General features: G+C 51.0%; 1 protein-coding gene across 1 annotated transcript; it reads right to left on the bottom strand.

Moving 5' to 3' along the window:
* Nucleotides 1–3,884: 3,884 nt before the first annotated feature.
* ADIPOQ (adiponectin, C1Q and collagen domain containing) lies at nt 3,885–9,770 on the bottom strand. The gene is made up of 3 exons (XM_062583131.1): nt 9,618–9,770; nt 6,874–7,117; nt 3,885–5,866 (listed from the first exon to the last, which is right to left on the bottom strand). The coding sequence occupies exons 2-3, from the start codon at nt 7,082–7,084 to the stop codon at nt 5,340–5,342; spliced, it is 738 nt and encodes a 245-aa protein (XP_062439115.1). The 5' UTR covers nt 7,085–7,117; nt 9,618–9,770; the 3' UTR covers nt 3,885–5,339.
* Between the last annotated feature and the right edge of the window lie 7,114 nt (nt 9,771–16,884).

Raw genomic sequence — 16,884 nt, 5'->3', positions numbered from 1 at the left:
AGAAGGCTTGTAACAGAGTTGCTTTGCTGTCCTGCTGCCCTGTTACTGCTGTGCCCTGGATTACTGAATAGGTAAATACTTTAAGAAGGCAGACTGTGCATTAACCCAGCTCTGTCTTTAGCACTGCCCTCTTTTTTTTTTTTTTTTTTTTATGCATGCTTACTGCTTACAGAGGCAACAGTGTTTGTGCTTGTAATTGTGTGTATTTTACGCACTCTTTGCGCGTAAGCACTGTTATGTTTGGAGTGCCATGCTGCACTTGGGAGAGTTTGCTGGTTAAGCGTTAACTACAGGAGAGCCCTGCTGCAAATTGGAAACAATATGCTGTATGAGAAATTGGGAGAAGTATGAGGGGAATTAAGGTGTCTTTGGCAGGAATCAACAGTGTGGACAGCCTGGGAGTATAGGGCTGCTCGTGACTGCAGGGGCGCTGCAGAGCAGTGTAAGCACAGCTTGCAAGGAGCTGGGGTATTGCTAAGGCAGGGGAACTGTGTGCCTTTTGTTTGGTATTTGCTTTTGGGAAAGCAACAGTGACCTGGCCTCATGTATGGAGGAAGCCCAGTTAAGAGGAGAAAGTGGTGCAAGTCAGAAGCAAGAGGAGAAAGGGTGAGACCTGGCGCAATGCTAGCCACGCTGGCTGCTGGTGAGCCCAGCCTGTGAGCTGGCACGGGGTGTACGGCAGCCAGCGTGAGCAGCACCCGGCCCTCGCTCTCGCTGGTGCTGCCCTCGTCCTGGCAACTCGCCTCACGCTTCAATGGGGATGAAGGTCTCTGCAGATGCTTTGTGGCCAAGCTCAAGCCTGGGCCAAGGGGTACCAGCCTGGGCTCCTGCCACAGCTGGCCAGTGTCCCTTGGTCAGCCCCACAGCCCAGGTCTGCTGGTGGCCCTGTGCAGCAGCAGTACCGCTGAGCAGGCTGATGTGCTTTGGGTATGGCTGCCTTGCTGCTTCACCCTCCCCATCTGGAAACGACTGAAGATTGGCTCTGATGGTCACCTCTCCTGATGGCAAGTTTGTCAGCCCTGTGGTTCCCTGCTCTGGACTCAAAGTTCCCTAGCCTCTCAGGTAATGAATTCATGCTTGGTTGCTCTCTGTGAGCAGAGCGATGCAGATCATGGGGACCTTCGTTCTGATGTCCCCAGGCAGCCTGCAAGGAGACAATCCTGCATGGGAGGCTGCAGTTTATAGAACAGTTTGGAAAAAAACAACCACAGGGCCATAAAGAGGCTAAACACTTAATGAAATAGATAAAATGTTATATGTATGAATATTCAATGTTATTGTGGGGCTTTATTGTATCCATGATTTTGTGTGTGTGGTGTGTGTGTGTGTGTGTATATATATATATATATATATATATATACACACACACACAATAGAGTGTGTGTCTTATAAACATATTGCCATCACTTGTGACATCTTTATGACTATTTCTGGATACACAGGCTCCGAGCACATCCACAGCTGGGACACTGGAACCAGGATGGTGCTAAACCTGGAGTCTAAACCAGAGCCAGACTTTGAAACAAGGATGCACAGGCTGGGGCCCTCCTGCAGGGCTTAGTAGCCCTGAGGCCAGTGCTGCAGTCCGTTGTGCAGCCCCTGGCTGTCCTGCTGTCACGGTGGCAAGGAGGCTGACTGGGGGACAGTGGTGACCCCAGACCTCTTCCACGTGGTGGATCATCATGCAAGATCCAATGACATCTGCAAACATCCCAGGTGGGGCAAATTCTGGCTGCTGGAGTGGGATGATGCAGAGGGCAAGCAACGCTCTGGGATTTGGAGGGACTGCTCTGAGGGATGGTATAGACCCAGTCCTGAGTTCCTGCTGCACTCGTGACACTATGGCCATGATAACTTCAGGTGGGAGAGGGTGTTGGTGTGGGTGGAAGTTGTATTGATAGACATCACACAGATGATGGAGCTGTTGGACAGCATGGATCCTGGTTTCTCCTCTAGCTTTAAACGTACAAATATGCAACATCAGATGTATGTGGCAGTGTGAAAGGCTATATTTAAGTCTCAAATCCTAGTGCATGGGATAAAGCTGTAAGCATATATGCTCCTGCTGTGTGGTGGCCAGGAAAGCAAAAATTCATTTTGGCTGCTTCTTTAGGAACCAGTCTTTAAACTAGTGTTTTCCTGGTGTTTATCCTGAATGTCTTTTAGTGCTTTGGCCATTCTTTGGTCATTTCAGAAAATCTATCTAAATACATTCAAAAAACCACTGCAAAAGCTCTAACTTGCTCCTTTAGATTTAAGCCTCTTACGACACTTGATCCAGCAATTGCTGCCTTGTTAAATCACCTTTTGTTTGTGGAATAGTTCCCCCACCACTACCACTGTTGTTTCACACAATAGAGGCTGAGGTTTTCACAGTTGTCTGAATTCAACACGATCAGCTTAAGCGTTTGTTTAGTCCTTGCTAAATCTAGTATGGGCATTTTGATATTCAATGTCTCCTGGGCTACAGGTCATCTTTGGCTGACCAGTCATGATGAATTCAGACTAGACAGTTTTGAGTAAACAGTCTGGAAACCAGAGTTCATCTTATTCAAGTAGGAGGCAGTACAGCATAAGGTGGTGAGACGGTAAAGCCTCAGTGAAAGCTAGGAAGATGAGCAGTTTCTGAGGAAAGCCAGAGGGAACTATCTGTGTGCCTACTACCTCAGGGTGCCACTGCCTTGTCATCTGGGTGGGCACTGTGCTTTAGTCTGCCGGCTCCCACTGCAGTGCTGGGGCTCTCCCGGGGCATGGGCAGCTGCTGTCATGAGTCTCTGCTAGGAGAGGTTTAGTCTTAAATTAGAATTTATTACTCTGTGCAAGCAGCTGAGTTATTCATGCACATTGTGCAGATATATTTTGTAAATCTGGAGCAGTAAAATAGGCATGAAAACCTTTATCTGGATAAAGACTCCAGATTTAGTCTTTATGTAATCTGAGGATGGGAGTGAATTTTGAGATCCATTTGCAAAGCTAATGCTTGCAAATGTATTGCTGGATAACCTTGTTTATTGCTGCATCTGGCCAGAGACAGGCGAACTGCATTCCTCAAAATGTTCTAGTCAGTATGTGGCTGGCTGATGATAGAAATATCAAAATTCAAAGCATTTTTTAAAAAAAAGAGAAACCCACCTTAAGTTCAGTACTTTTGCTGAAACACACAAACTGTCTTGACTTGCTTAATGAGGATTCAATCACCTGAAGGAAAGGATAAATCTGTGATGGAGATGTTGTGGAGCACATTCCGAAGGTAGTCAAAGTGTGTTTAGATGCTACAGTTATTTCCACAAAATCTTTGTATTAGTTCACATAAATCAAATAAGCTGCTTTTCTCGGGCTGTCCTGTTTCTCTGAGGCTTCCGGACATGTCTCTGTGCTTCTGGGACATGTCACGCTTCCTAGCTTTGGGATGCAGGGCTGATATCCCACATGTGCCTCCAGGACTCTGCAGAGCTTCCTTCTGCTTCTGCCATGTTTCCAAATCTGTACAAATGCCGAAAGTTTCCAAATTCCGCCTAGAGAAAATTTCTCGTGAGAAAGGAGAAAATTTCTCATCAGGAAGGAGGATATGTATCTTAAAACTGAGTGCATGGAAACCTTCTGGCCAGTGCTGTCAGTAAAGCTTTCTCTTAAATACTTTGTTTTGTGAGTTTGGCTGCAATGGACCGAACTTTGTGGCTGCACATTTCTCTGTTGCTGAGTCTGGAGTCCATGGGAGCCCAATGCATTTGGGAAAGTTTTAGTTCTTCTGTTATTTTTTCAGTGAACAGATGATTTTTCTGGTTTCCCTACTAGAATCCCCCCCCCCCCCCGAGCTGCCTGGTGAAGCTAGAAAATTGTCCTTTTCTTTAAACCCTTCCCAACGACGCGTATAAAATACGACATTGTTACTGAGTGTTTTTTTTTTTTATTGTTACTATTTGTAATGTGGTAATTCACTGGAGTGTAGAACGTGCTGCTGTTGGAAATACTTCCATCTGAAGCTCTTCGTGCTGTTCTGTGCTTGTAATAATACATTGTCAGATGTGCGTTAGCTTGTTCTGAAGCTTAACAGGACTCTTCTTTGTACATATCTGAGAAGGTATCAAGTCATCTTTTAGCTTAAAGTTGACAAACCTCCTTGGGAAAGGAGTTTGTGGCAGTACTGTCACTAGTCCCAGCCTTAGTACACAGTGTTGAGCTAACCTTGCAGAGAGCCGGGGCAGATCCCAGCTGTTGATCCTGGCAGCTGTTTCAGTGTGTGAGGCTGCACCAACTGAAGTTGTGCCCAACTGACGTGCTAACCTTTACTAACGACATGCTTAGTGAGGACAGTTTGTCCTCAACTTTTGACTGCACTTGGGAGCTATTCAGGTAGGAGATGGAACAAGATCTCTTCTATCTTGCTCCATGCCTACAGCCTCTAGGCTGAATGAGATGACATTGCTTCCAGAGCCAGGATAGTGCTTTCGGAAGGGACACCTCCACGCTGATGTCTTATCTGCCTGCGAACCTCGAGGGGCCTTCTGTTTCTGGTTCGGGCATGATGTTTGTAGGGGAACTGCTCTCGTTTCCAGCTGTTGTCATCTCTGAGACCAACACATCTGTAACCCCTTCAGGATGCCCAAAGCCATGTAGTCACAGGGTCACGTTTGTTATGTAGCCTCATGGGTGTTCGGAAGGCTTTTCAGACAAACTGAAAGAGAAGATCCCTGCCCTGAGTATGCTGTATGAATTAGAGATAATGTTGGGGGATAAACATAAAAGGAAAAACAAAGCATTAAAATCAGTGAGAGGTAAAAATCTGAATACATGGAGGGATCTGAGCTGAAGAAGGGTAACAACAAACCATGGGTGGAAGTCGAAGACCCTAATAAGATGGGGGTTTCAGTAGCGAAAACAAGCCATCTGTTGCCACTTGAGAACAAGAACAGATACAGTTTTCAGGAGTAGCTTTCTTCCTGTTCTACTCAAATTGTAAAATGTTGGCTGAATTATGTGATTTTTTTGAATGAATTTTTAAGTGGCTGTTTTAAATTTTATATTTAAAAGTGACAGTTGTTTTACATTTTTTAAGCCAATTTATCTCAGGAGTTACTGTTTCATGAAGGAAAGGTGAAAGGTGTTTAACTTGGGCCCAGGTTTTTGCAAGGAGAACAAGAGCAGGGTGTGAGTGAACTCTTGGTCCCACTGAAGTCATTTGTATAAAATTACTGCTTTCTCGGGAGATAGAATTCCACCCTTGGCAATTGTAGTACATGCAAAAGAGTTTTCCAAGAAATATTCTATAAGTATAGTGCCCCAGAACTCAGTTCTGGGGTTAAGCCACTGTGTCCTCTACCAAGTAGAACCTCCTGGCTTTAATGGACATCCAAATCTGGGTAAAGCAGGAATCCCATGAAAGTGGAATCGTTGATGTTGTCAGCGTAGACACCGTTGTTTTCCCCTTCCCCGTACACTTGAAGCCAGACTTCTTCCCCAGCACTGAGATGGAGCAGCACAGAGCCGCTGGCTTGGTCAACGTTGTTCTTCTGGAACTGGTCGTAGGTGAAGAGCACCGCCTTGTCCTTCTTGTACAGGCTGACCTTGACATCCGACAGGTACACTGTGAGGTGGTAGGCGAAATAATACATGCCGGGGATGCTGCAGTGGAACTTGCCTGTGCTCGCGTCGTAGTGGCTCTGCTCGTTGTAGAAGATCTTGCTGAATCGGATGGGGACGTTGGGGTGAGGAGCTCTCCCCGCGAGCCCTACGCTGAAGGCGGAGCGGTAAACGTAGGCACCTTCTCCCTTCTCCCCTTTCATCCCTGGGTTTCCTGGAAATCCTCTTGGGCCTTCGATTCCATGGCTTCCTATTTCGCCCTTGTCACCTTTGGGGCCTTGCTCACCTGGGGGACAGAGTGGTAGTTGATGAGGTTGTTTGCACTGTGCTGGCAGCTGCTACGCACTGCCCCAAAATACTGAAGGAACAGCTCAACATTGTGAAATGAGGGCTGCGTCCCCTACGGGAGGGCACAGTTGCGTGAGGAGGCATAGGGACGTTGCATCTGCTGAGATGTCAGGAGTGTGTGCCTGATGCTTGGCAGGAAGAGGGGGCAAATGGCAGAGTTACCTGCAGGCAGGAATTTTGTAGGACTGTTTAGGAGAGGCCAGATAAGTTCAATATCCCCAGGACCAGAGACAGCACGTTTAAAACCTGCTCTACACCGTGGATCCTCTCTGGGATGGTGTGGCAAGCACTTCTGCAGACACTACCGTGTTTTGTGTGTGCACAGCTGCTGAGAGCAAGCATCTGGAAAACCTTGTTAATTAAAAACAACCAAACCAACCAACTAAACCCTTTGACTTGCTGAGAGCAGCCGAAGCACAGACTGTGCAGCAAAGAAGGCATTTCTTCCCCCTATGCCGTTCTTGAGAAGAGAGTGCTTGGTTACTCCCAGCCACAGCGTGTGTTTGTTCTTTGGCCTCTTTCTTTGCTGTCTTGTGCTCTCCCTTGTTTAATAAGAAATATGTTGTTTATCTGAAGACAGCTGAGAGATATGGAGTTTACTGGGCACTCAGGGAAATCAGTGGTAGTCTTTATGTTGACCCCCATAAATATTTCATCTGGTTCCTATTAAGGTGTCTTTCTACCCTGAAGCTCAGGAGAGGCTTTTGGAGGCTGGGTTTCAAGTTTGGGGTAGATGGGCACTGCCCTGAAAAAGGAGGACAGGGCTGAGCCCAGTGCGTGAGGTGCTTCACGTCTCGAGCCTCTCCTCCTGTGTTTTCCCGTGGTTAGGTTTTGGGGAGGGGGACACGCTGTGACCACCTGCTCGGGGCTCCCGGCTCGTGGGGGGCACGAGGCTCGAGACTGCCGTGGGCTCCAGTGGTGACATTGCCAAAGCTCCTCACCAACCTTGCTCGCCTTTCTCTCCCTTTTGTCCGTCTTTGCCGTCCTTCCCGTCCCGGCCGGGGAGCCCGTTGTGGCCGGGGTAGCCGGGTGCTCCCCCCATCCAGTTGGCGCACGGTGCTTTGGGGTCGGGCTGGCCCTCCTGCGCGGCTGTCTCTCTGCTGCGGAGGGCCACCAGCAGCAGCGAGCACAGGAGGATGTGGGCTGCACCCCGCATCGTGGGTCCCGAAAGGCACAACGGCTTCCTTACCTTTGAAGGTTTTTTTAAAAGAGAGAGAGAAGAGAGGCAATGGAATAACGAAGAGACACGTAATAATAAACAGAGAGGCTGAGGTCTGAATCGACATGCCCGACGGAGAGCTATTCTGTGTGCCGGCACGAGCCCTCCGCGTTCAGCGCTCCTCTGCTGCGCGCTCCAGCGCGCGAGGTCGGGATGGGGCCGCGGGAGCAGCGGCTGACCTCGGCCCTGGAGGAAGGCCGGCGTGGGGAGGAGCGGGCCCGAGGTGCCTGCTCCCCCGGCGCTCGCAGAGCTCCTCCGCGCCGGCCGGTCGGAGGTCCGGGCCTGCGGCACGCGGGTCGCGTCCCGCCGCCTCTGTGCTGAGCGGGTGCTTTCCTGCTACGTTCAGAGTTTGCTAACCTCGCTCTGTTTAGCGTTAGCAGAAAGTACGCTCGGTTTCAAATCACTTCTGAGTGGTAAAAATTTTAATACCTTTTTTTCCACTGGAGTTACGTTTGGGGACTAAAACGACACAATTTGCAAAGCGCCCTGGACCTGTAGAGTCTCGCTCTCCCTTCGAACCCGTTGCTTTGCTACCCAAAGCAATCGAGGCAGCTTCTGGAAACAAGCTGCTTGGCAATATGCGATGGCCAGCTTGAGGCTTTGCTTTAAGGCTCGCAGAGGTTAGCGGGACCTTCTGTGGGGTTTGGATGAGGCTTTTAGGAAGCAGGTACTTAGAAATGACTACTGCTGCGTGATGCCGCTCCCTGGGCGGAGACTGTACCCGGGAGCAGAAGGGTGCCCTGCTGCGGGGGCTGAGTGGTATAACGGGCCATGAAGGGGCGAGTAAAAGCGTGGCCACGAGAGTCCCTTAGCTTTGTAATTTCCAAGAGAAGTAGCATTTCAGAATAACTCCTTCGATGGGTTGATTTTTCCTTATGAAAGCTGTTTAAATGTCGTATTTTAAATAATGTGTTATTCGCTCTGGCATGCAGGCTTCCAAGGAAGTTAAGTAACAGAGGCTGACACCATTTCGGTTTGTGCAGGGTGTGGGGGGGTGCTCTGCATGCTAAGGCTCCGGCAGGCAGTAACAAACCGATGGAAACGGGGAAGTCCTAACGCCAAGCCGGTCCAGCTGGGCTCTGCCTCTCGGGTAGCCCCCCCGGCGCTGCGGCGCCGGGGCCGTCGCCCCCGCTTGCAGGCGGTTTCGGGGCCGAGGGGCGCGATGCCTGGGCGTTGGCAGGCCGGGCTGGCCGCTGCAGCCCGCGGCGCGTCAGCGTTGCCGTGTCTTGGGGCTTTGGCAATCGACGAAAGCCCTTCGTTCCTCCGGGGCGAGGGCTGCCGCGGAGCCTTCTGCCCGGCCGCGGGCGGGCGTCTCCGCGCCGGCGGCGGCTGCCGCCCCCTCCGCGACGGCGCCCGGCCCGCGCCGTCCCTCCGCGGTTTCTCGCTCTGGTCAGGTTACGCTATCTGTTTCTCTCCCTTCTAATACGAAGACCAGTGATACGCAAATGCAGCATGATTTCCAGGAGAAACTGCTGTACTTGACTCTAATCGTAAGCGGTGTGCTTACTTGAGAAACCGAATTCTCTGGTGTAAGCGTGTCTCACCTAAGAGAAGTTTTAGGCTGTGTTTGCTAGGGCTAGAACGTAACTATAGCCATAATAACCCATTACAAAGCCTTTGCTATTTCTTTCTGTGCTTCAGTCTGATGCACATTAACGTAATGTGAAATGATCTGCAGATGTGGTTATGTCTGAATGTCGGTTGTATCTTTTTGGACAAGGGATAGATAAACTAAGTACTTCCCGTGCGCTTCAGTCGATATAGAAGCTACCAAGGGCATAAAAGCTCCCGTGCATTACATAGAATTTGTTTATTTATCAGCAGCAGTATCATCCGTAAGAGCAAAACTGTTAATGAAGTGCTACATGGTGACTCAGCTTGTGATTCAGAATTAAAATTTCGTATAACACTGTACATAACATGCATATATATGAGAGAGCGCTTTCCACAAAGCGCAGCAAAAAAATCAAGCTGTTTTCCTACTCCGGTGCTCCCTGGCAAAGGGAACTAACCAGGGGCTTGGATCACAGTGATCTCTCTCCTCTCTGCAATCGTTTCTACGTCGTTAGTAGCACGCTTTCGGCTGGAGCTGCAGAGGTGACTTGCTCCACAGGGCTCCCAACTGCAACCTGTGGAGCACGAGATTCTGGCTATGAGCGGAGCCAATTCCGTGAGATCTGGACCCAAACTGATCGTCCTGGGATTCTTCTAGGGAAGAAGCGAATCCAAAGGTCGCACTCTGCTATTTACAGTAAATGCCATGTGTTCCTGACTGCTTTTGATTTAGGTATTTTGATCTCTAAGCAGGAGTATAAACCTAAACAAGATCTGCTGCTCTTGGTTTAAAATAGTTGCTAGCTATTCTGAGAATAACTCTGATAAAGAAAACTTCCTGTGAACAGAAAAGTCTGTATGATTCAGCCCAAAAGAAGAGAAAACAGAACGTAAGGGAAAAAAAAATCATGCTTACCAGCTGTTTGCAGTCCTAGTTGGCTTGCTGCAGTCTCTTTGGAAATGAAGTCCTGCTACTGCATCGCTGTCCCTAAGGGCACGAGGACTGTCAGCTAAGACCCTGCGTTTTCCATTTGCTATTGCGCATGCCGATTTAAAAGTTGGGATTTCCCATTAATTTTTCCTGGCCCTCATTTAGTTTAGGACCATTTATGTAAAATCCAGTCACAAAGTGAGAGCTTGAAAGATATCCTTAAAGGGGAAAAAATAGTGGTTTGGAAATCTGAAACGAACTGAGGCAGAAATAGGATGTTAGAAGAGTCTGTGTTTGAAAGCTGGGTTGTCTAGGGCTTGACTTTGGCAATCCCCTCTGAACAAGCTGCAGCTCGGTGTAAATTGGGAAACTTTGTTAGCAGCGGCTGGAGAAAGTGTCTGCAGATTTGCACTAATGCGTTTGAGTGTGGGTGCCCCCCCCGCCCCAGTGTGTCGGTAAATGAATTATTGTGCGAGACGCTTTTGCCTCTCTCTTAACAGCGCGAGCCGTTGCAGCGCGGAGGAGCGCGCAGCGGCTCCCGGCCCCGCCACCAAAGAAGGGAATTGCCCGCGGAAAGGGGCAGTGCTCCTGGGGCTGAGAATTTCGCTTTAAACAAGCCAGACAGCTTTGTGCTTGTGAGCGACTGGCGCGTGTGCCTGCTATGGTAAATGTTCAGAGTAATTTTAGCCCAGGGACGGTTTTCAACCTATCACAAATTCTGGCTTTAGGCCAAAACAAAGTAAGTCTAAGTAATTCTTTTTTTTTTTTCCTTTTTTGCTGGGCATCTTGCCTTCCAAACTGGAAGCTGCGGGATGTTGAACCTAAACCTAACCTAGAGGAGGTTTTCCTAGGCTTTCCCCTCTGATCGTTCCAGCGCAGGTCCGAGTTAACCAGATGTACCCTAGACAAACCTCTCACGTTAAAATTGGATGCGAGCAGTTACTCTGTGCAGGAAGGGACGTGGGGGCGCTTCTGCACCAGCGTGAGTTACTGCTGACCCGAGGGGCAGTCCTCGGGAGCGGCAGAAATTCATCCAGTTAACGGGACAGTGTCCCGAACTACTGAGGTGTCGTAAAGAACTGGCTATCCAGAAGGAATAAAATGAAGTTTAAATAAATGCATAAATAGTTTCCTCTAGGTTCAGCTGGGAGTCAGCAAGGGTAGATTTATAAAGCGTGGAGGAGGAGAATGAGAAAGGGAGGAGCAGTAAAATAGCGACTTTTTCCTCCTTATTTTGGTCAAGCTGTTAGTCCAGCATTTGGAGAATTTGCTGCTTTTTCTTTCTGCTCCGCTACCCTGCACCTGCCTCTTGACAGTGTTTTTTCCAGGCAATACTGAGACTTAAAACTCCCTCGTGGAGCCCCGGTAGAAGGGGATGGGGATCTAGCCGGACCTGCGGTTTTCTTGTAAGCGTAGCGCGCTGCGGCTTGCACAGCGCTCTCGGCCCGCTAGCACGAGACGACTGCGGCGTGCAGAGCAGCGGCTTTGCCGGCCCCGCTCCCGGGGCGCGCCGGGGCCGGCCGCCCGCGCCGCTGCCGGCCCTGCTCCGCGCGGCCTCCCTGGGGCCCCGCTGCCTCTCGCCCCTCTCCCGTGCCGCGGCGTGCCGTCTCCGGAGGAACCGGCGGGGGAGTGGGCGCCTGCAGCTGAAATTTGAACTTTTTTTTTTCTTTTCAAAAAGTCGTCCCGGACTGGGACGAGGCCCGCGGCATCCGCCCGCGCGGTGCTTCTCCGAGGTGGGTGCTCTGACCGGGGCTGGGGGTCTTTTCAGCACGGAAAGCGGCCACCTAACCGATGATTATTAATTCCTGAAATGCCTTTTCCTGTTTACACCGCACGCAGCAGGCCGACAGCGCGGGAAGCGGTGCCAGAAATCCCTGGGTGAGCCTGACCTGGTTTTTCTCTCCTGGGCCTCATCCAAATGCAAAGATGGATCCCGGTTTTCACTGTGAATAAAAATAAGCAGAACATTGCATTTAGCCGTCTATAAACAGGATTAAAGTAAAGCAGGAGCCGCTGGCTGCACGGGCTGTGCTGTACGAGCGCCGGCGCGCTCCGCGCTGGCCCGAGGCGGCGGGAGCGTGCCGTTCCCGGAGAGGCCGTGCGGTTGCCCAGGTCGGGCTGGCCCTGCGGGTTTCAGTGCTTTTGAGCCAAGTTACTGATTTCTCAGCCCGTTTCCCACAGACAGGCGGGCTGAGGAGCCGGCGTGTTTCAGGGGGTTCGGCCGGGGGGGGGGATGGGGAAGAGGGCAAAAACCTCGAGGGCCTGGTGTGCGGAGAACTCCCCCCAAACAGCCCTGGTGGGAGCTCCGTCGCCAGCCGCCGCTTCTCCGGGCGAGCTCGCCTTTCCCGTGGGGAGCCGCGAGGGGCGCTTCCCCAGCCACCCCCGGGCGCCCGGCGGGGCGACTTCGGATGCCGCGGCCGGAGCGGCAGATAACCGCGCGGTCGCCTGAGGTCTGTCTGCGTGCACTGAAAAGCGTCTTCAAAAGTAAGCGCGTTATTTATCGAGAGAGCGCGTCCGAATAATTTAAACGTGGAGAACAGCTGGCCTCTTTGCGCCAGTGAATTCCCACGCTAGCCGGCTCAGCAGGTCCCGACGACAGATGGTGCTCACGGCGTCCCCGCCGCTGCCGGGCCGCGGGCCGCCGCTGCTGCGGCCGCTGCCGCTTTCCCGAGAGCCCGCCTCGGCGCTGAGCGAGGCCCTGGGCCTCTCGGCTCGTTCAGCCCTGAGCTTACGGCTTCTCTAGCAGGCGTTTCTCTACCAGAAACCTCTTTTTGTACGTTGGGATCTATTTTGCAGCCATCCTCCCCCTGGAAGAGCTGCGTACTCAGCGGAGCAGCGGGCGTTTGCGTGCTGGTTTCCTGCTGGGGTCTCGAGACATCGGGAACGTAGTCGGCTTTCGATGGCAGCGTTGGCAGAAGGTCTCCTGCGTTTTCCGCCTGCTCGGTCCTGCCGTGTCCCTTTCCCCGTCTGTTTGTGGCACTGTGCTGTGCGCAGGAGCGGAGATTTGATGAAGCCTAAAATACAAAGGAAAATAAACAGGTAGGGTTTTGGTGGGGTCTTTGCCGCCTTGGTGCAGCGTGACTGAGCGACAGAAACACGTGGGAGCCGGTGGCCTGTCTTTCGCGGCCGAGCCGCTGGGGGACGGAAGCGGCAGCACCCGCGCTGGCCGCGCGGCCTCGTCACCGCTTCCCCGCGAGGCGCTCGGCTCCTAGAGCCCCTGCACGGTGCTCCCGGCTCGGGGCGGAGGTGTTGCCGGGAAGAGCAGCGTGTGCCGAGAGGCTGCGCTTGCTGAGGTCTGACGGGAAAGGGGAGCGGAAACCCTTCCTAAATTGCAAAATGCGGATGAAAGAACTGAAGCCAAATCTAATATTTGGCCGTACCGCGTCAGGAAACGGAAACTCGAAAGCAAGAAACCCACCGGCCCCCCGAAGTGCCGGGGGCTGCTGGCTTCAGCGCCAGCGGGACCGTGCTCCTGGCGTGAGCCGGCCCCCTGGGCCCGTGCCCGCCGGGGCGCCGCAGCGAGCGGGCGAGCTCCGAAACGCCCCTTTTCCGTGTCCGAGTTGGCGCGCTGCCACCCGCTCGGAGCGCGGCCGGGGCGGACAAACGGCCTGTGACGAAAATAGCTTTGGCGGGGCCCCGGCGATGGGGCAAGGTATGCGCAGGAGGAGGATCCGCAAGCTGAGGAAGTGCCTTGGATGCAAAAACCGCCCCAAGGCAGCTCAGAATTAGCGCGAGCATGGGAGGCTACGCTGACCTGCACGAGCGTCCCGGGAGACGTGGGTTCTCCGTTGTGGGTCCTCCGTTGACTCTAGTATTGATCCAAAGCCAGCAGTTCCCAGTAAGCTCCGCCTGGAAGCAGCTGACTCCCTGCTTTTCGCAGAGCGATCGATGGAGCTTTTACGATGCCGGTTCTTGCAGGTCTGCCCGGGCGCAGCCCTGGGGCAGCTCTGAAAGCCTCCTGGAAGGCAAGGAGCCTGCGAAGCAGCCCTTGCGGGAACCGATGCGAACGCCTGGCTTCCAGGAGGCGAGATGTGCCGGCTGCCCAGCTCTCCCCAGGAGGTGCTGCTGCCTCCGGGAGAGCTCTTGGAAGGGCGGCAGTCCGGGCTTGACGAGGGAAAGCAGACCCTCACCTGCTCGTCCTTCCACGAGAGGCGGGGGCTGCTGCGCGCCGCTGTGAGCAAAGGCCCACCACGGCCACCCGAGGTGGCACCTCCAGGGCTCCCAGGCTCGCTCAGCTCCCGCTTCCTTGCAGTGCATCTGGCACAGCCTCGAGCTTGTTTTGCATCGAGTTCACCTGCTTTTTTCCACTTCAGGAAAAAAAAAAGTTTAACTCTTTTGGTGAAGTTCAAATTTAGAAAACAAATTCTTTCATCTTCTATTTTTCCCTACTTCTCCAGCACGCAGACACACGTGTCACTGCTTTGCTGCTCTGTGCTGGCCCGCGGCTGAGACGGCTCTGTGGTGCAGACGTGACCGCAAAGCGACAGGGCGGGTTGGTTGGACAGCCCACGCTGGAGTTTAGCACCATTTTCCCAGTGCAGGACCTGGGCTGCCATTCTGGGAGGCAACTGTTGGGTGTTGTCTATGAAATGCAGCCTCTGTTTTCCGACCCTAGGGCCAGGATTTTATTTCATGACGTGTTTCCCCCGTATGACTTGCAGATAACCTGTGTTTTGTGAGTGATGTGGCTAATTTAGCACTATGATGAACGTACATATCTAGTTGGGCATATGGATATGCCAGGAGACCACCACTGCAAAGGTGGCATGTGCCACTAACTCTTTTGTAACATACGTCTCCCCCCCCAGCCTAATAATTTAAGAAATTCCAACAATCTTTTACCTCAAAATACAAGTAAAGTGCTAAAGGGTAACAGCTTCTGTTTCCCCCATCATTTACAAAATTGAATCACTTGGAAGCAAGGATGTGACTGATTAAAGCTACTATGTATGTTACATTCTCCATAAAATGAAATATTATTGTAGAGTATGAATAATGCATATTTCATCAAGAAACTGTAAACTTGACCAAAAGTGATTACTATATGTTTTTTTCCTTTGGGCCTGTCAGAGTGTAAATGAGCACAAAACGCTCTTTGAGGAGTTGCACAGAATGATACGTCCATGGCCCTTTCAATGGGTGTTTGTTTATATTTAGTAGAATGCATTTATGGTTGTTGCAGAGCTAGTACAAGTCTTAAAAAATGAATAATTAAAGACATCATAAGTGCTTGTTCTTCTGATGTAACGGCCAAAACCACACTGTGACTGGTTTTAGCAGTAAATTGTTTTTTTCTGGAATTAAATTACTTTGCCTCTGCTCTGCGCTTTGCCTCTCTTTCATTTGAAAGCCCATGACAGTTCATTTTTAGGTATCACAATATTTTATATTTTTCCAGCTTTGGAAACCACCTTCCAGTCTCCCAGCCCCAGAGGCAGGTCACCATGGCAGGGCTTGTTTTCGGTTGCATTGCAGCGTCTTGCGCTGCCTCTGCCAAGATGCTCAAGCACCAGATGGAGGACGCGGTGTGGCAGACGAGAGCAGGCTTGGGTCCTCGTGCAGTGTCACCGCAGAAATGCCGAACAACTCGCGTCGAATATAACGAGTGCTGCATTCAAAGCATGCATTTGCCGGAGTGAGCTACACTTAGCAGCTTCAGCTACAAGCAGAGCCCTCGTGGGCTTCTCCTGGGTGTTTGCAACTCGAGCCCTCAGCAGAGACCATGCTTCTTGCTGCTACAATACCTCATGTTTTAAAAAGCCTTGTTTCGAAAAGCCTCTGCAAATGCACGTGCAAAACGTGCAGCTTTTTGTGTTTGCAGAGACCCAAGCCCATGCTAAAAGACCAGTTATCTGCTGGTGTGGGCTGGGTAAAAGTGGGTGCCATGAACATCTAGTTGTATGTGTTAACTACTGCACCCGCACCTTTTGTAACTTTTGAAAGTTAGGAAGACCACCTCAAAATTATTCCTGAAGGCTGCTGTTGGCAAACGAGTATGTAGATTTTCCTAAGTAGAAGAGTTTAACCTGGACTGTAGGTATGGATAATTTTTTTTCCCCCTCTCCCCAAATAAAGGGATGAAGAGACAAGCAGGATACAGAGCTCAGGAAACAAGCATATGGGTGAGCAGCTGTGATGCTGTACGGTCCCAAAGGTGCCAGGGAGTAGTATTAGGGCCTCGTCACTTTAACTGCATTGCCACAGAGGTGCAAACTCTGCAAGGATGAGCTGCCTCGCTCTCGCCTTGGCCGCTGTCGAGAAAGGAGTGTTTGCAAGAGGCGCTTGCTGGGGGGGACAACACAGGGATGGGGACGGTGCTGTGAACACCAGGGCCGGCTGGCAGCTGTGGGCCTCCCTGCCCTCAGTCCCGAGGCAATGAGAAAGGCCCTCGACAAAAGCTGTGGAGCTGGACAGCCCAGAAAGCAAGCACTTCTGCATTAAAAGGCCTTTTCTGGTGCTCCTCTGTAGGTTTTTAACGTGATTCATATGTCACCACCTGGCCAATTGCCTACAGCTAGCCATCCGGCTTGCTCTCCTGCTCCTCTTTGCAGTGTTTTCTATGGATTAGGTTCAACTGTATAAATTCATCTCTTTTTACGTTTATAATCGCTATGAGACTGGTGTCTTTAGCAGAGATTATTCCTTCCTGTTGCTTTGGCAAGCTGGTACCAGCTCCCTGCTGTCTCTCTTCTCAGATAACACAGAGGTCCTCTGAATAGCAAGGAGAAAAACACACACACAAAAAAGAATCTCAGCTGCTTCTTTCTGCAATAGCTACACATAGCTGCTTTACTGAAAATTCCCCCAAATGCTTCTCTTTTTTGACTTTGTATATGTTTGCATCCTTAAGACTCTGTCAGTGAAGCATGCTGCTGGCTCATTGCTTGAGATGGGTATAGAGAATCTTTCTGATAGGAAAAAAAAAAAGAAAAAAAAAAAAAGGAGGTGAGGAGAAGAGGGGGCCTTTTGCACAACCAAAGAGGAAAAATGAAGGAAATTCCAAAAATCAAGCTAAGGTGTGACATGTGCATTCAGCATGAAAAACACCCAAATACCTTTAGTCTGGGAACAGAAATGGCCCCAGATAAAACGTATAATTCAATGTAAATTTGTAATTCAATGTAAATCAGGGCAAAAACTAGTTCGTGTGTCTGACCAAGACTGCTGATCCTAGGGAGAAATCAGTATTTGCATCATTACGTTATTTTGGGGAGGGCATGCCAACAGCTGGGCTCTTTCTCAGCCCATCAGC

Source organism: Rhea pennata, chromosome 9 (assembly GCF_028389875.1).
Source record: "Rhea pennata isolate bPtePen1 chromosome 9, bPtePen1.pri, whole genome shotgun sequence".
Lineage (NCBI taxonomy): Eukaryota > Metazoa > Chordata > Aves > Rheiformes > Rheidae > Rhea > Rhea pennata.
The sequence above is the reverse complement of the archived record's forward strand: the minus strand, read 5'-3'. Positions and strand labels throughout refer to the sequence as shown.